This window comes from Cariama cristata, unplaced genomic scaffold, assembly GCF_000690535.1.
Source record: "Cariama cristata isolate BGI_N322 unplaced genomic scaffold, ASM69053v1 scaffold22794, whole genome shotgun sequence".
Classification (NCBI taxonomy): Eukaryota; Metazoa; Chordata; class Aves; order Cariamiformes; family Cariamidae; genus Cariama; species Cariama cristata.
The window spans coordinates 1,552-3,661 of NW_009613789.1; the positions used below are offsets into that span (position 1 = coordinate 1,552).

General features: G+C 60.4%; 1 protein-coding gene across 1 annotated transcript; it reads right to left on the reverse strand.

Moving 5' to 3' along the window:
* Window positions 1-295: 295 nt before the first annotated feature.
* LOC104160911 (probable G-protein coupled receptor) lies at window positions 296-1,516 on the reverse strand. The gene has a single exon (XM_009699166.1). It carries the CDS (start codon window positions 1,514-1,516, stop codon window positions 296-298), a length of 1,221 nt encoding a protein of 406 aa, XP_009697468.1.
* Between the last annotated feature and the right edge of the window lie 594 nt (window positions 1,517-2,110).

The window sequence follows — 2,110 nt, forward strand, 5'->3', positions numbered from 1 at the left end:
TGCCCCCTCCTCTCCCCCTGCATAGGAGCCCCTTGGCATCCTGTGTCCCAAGGAGAGCCTGTCCATGCAACTGGGCTGTGCTGGTGGAGCCAGAGACAATCCCAGCCTGCAGAAGGGAGATGAGGCTTCCCCAGATCTGCTGCCTTCTCCCCGGGTAGAGAAACCATCTTCCACCATAAGCTCAGAGAAGAGGCAAAACCTGAACAAGGACCCCTCCAAATCCAAGAAACTGGGTCCTCAGCAGGTCCCCTGCCCACTCTTCTGCCCAGCACGGTGGGACAGGGCTTCCTGCTTCTCAGCTGCTCTCTTCGGGAACTTGACCTGGGATGGGGAAGCCCACCTTGGTCTGATCCAGTCTGTTCCTCGGGCTGGGGCTGATGCAGCTGGCATGGGTCTCCAGCGTGCAAGTTGCTCTCTGGAGGAACTGCAAGAAGTTTTCCTGGACAGAAGCCTCTGAGATGGAAAGACAGAGCTCCTGGCCCAGTGGCCGGTTGAGACAGCTGCGCCGGAGCCGGGCAAGCTCCTCCCGGATCTGGCGGGTCCGCAGATTGATGGCGAAGGAAGAGTAGGCAATCCAGGTGACGATCATCTCCCCATGCCCACCGCCCACTGTGCCGGCAGCGACAGAGGAGTGCAAGTGGAAAGCAAAGAAGGGCAGCCAGCAGCACAAGAACTGTCCCACAATGAGGAGCAAGGTGAGGATGGCCTTGTTGCTTCCCAGAAAGCGCTCTGGCGTTAGCCTTGGCAGCGGCAGGTTCCTGGTGGTGATGATGGTCACTTGGCTGGCAATGGAGTCGGATCGGTGTCTTGGTGCAACTGCCTGTGCCGGCATGGGCACGTGTGGCAGGGATGCCATCCGGGCCACGCGGTAGACACTGCAGTAGACAGCAAAGATGATGATGGCAGGCAGAATAAAGCAGATGATGCTGAAGATGATGATAAAAGCCTTCTTGTGGGCACCAGGGGTCCAGTAGACTGTGCAGCGGCTGGGGGGGGCGCTGGTGGCCCCATTGCCTTGAGGCCAGCCCACCAGTGCCAAGACAGTGATGAGAACAGACTTGACCCAAATGAAGATCACTCCAGCCACCGCCAGTCTGATGGTCATCTTGACCTCATACTTCATGGGATGGACAATGTAATAGTACCGCTCCACGCTGATGATGGAGATGGTGAGGATGGAGGCACTGATGAAGCAAACATTCAGGAATATCAAGGCCTGGCACTCGGCAATGCTGTAGATAACCCTGTTGAAGCAGGAGGAGCTGGAGATGATCCCCAGGGGCATGAGGAAAATGGCAGAGAGGAGGTCGACCACACAGAGATGGCAGACGAAGATGAACTTCCTGAGAAGGGGGGTTTTGAGAATGACGACCATCACCACAGTGTTGGCCACCAGGGCAGTGAGGGTGAGCAGGACCATGCAGAGGAGGCCCACCACCTCCTGGGCGATGGACTGCTTGGGGATGGAGAGCGGCTCTAGGCTGTCCGTGGTGTTCAGCCCCGTTCGGCTCGCCATCCCCTCCAAGGGCTAAGCCAGCAGCTCCGGTGCCTGGGCAGCAAGGGCTCTTCTGCGCCCCTTAAAAGGAAACCCCACCACAACCATGGCCACTGTCTTCTCCTTGCCTGGTGGGGAAGGGAGCAGGGTGTGAAGGAGAAGAACCAAAATGAAGAAGAGCCCCAGCGAAACCCAGAGACAACCGGAACCCCTCCAAGTTGCTGGAGCAGGGAGAGGTGCCCGGCGAGGTCACGGCACTCTGCCTACCCCTGAGCTGCCATCCAGGCTGTCCCCAACCTGGCCAGAGACGGCACTGCTGGGCCTGTGGGCACCCGTGCCAGGCTGACCCCCCGTCCCCCTGCCCCAACCACACCGGCACGCCCCGAGGAGGGGCAGCACTAACCTGCCTGCCCCATCCCTGCTCCTTGCTCCAGCTGCAGTGGACCCCAGGGTGGGGTGGGGGGGACCCAGCGCACCTTTGCTCCTGGAGAGGTGGGTGATGCTCCCCTCCTCACCGGGGGTCCTTCTTGCCGGCGTTGCTCCTGCAGCAGAACAGGGGCTGCCAGCCCCTGTGCAAGGCCACGCTCCCTGTTCCCCGCTCCCCGTCACCCGTCA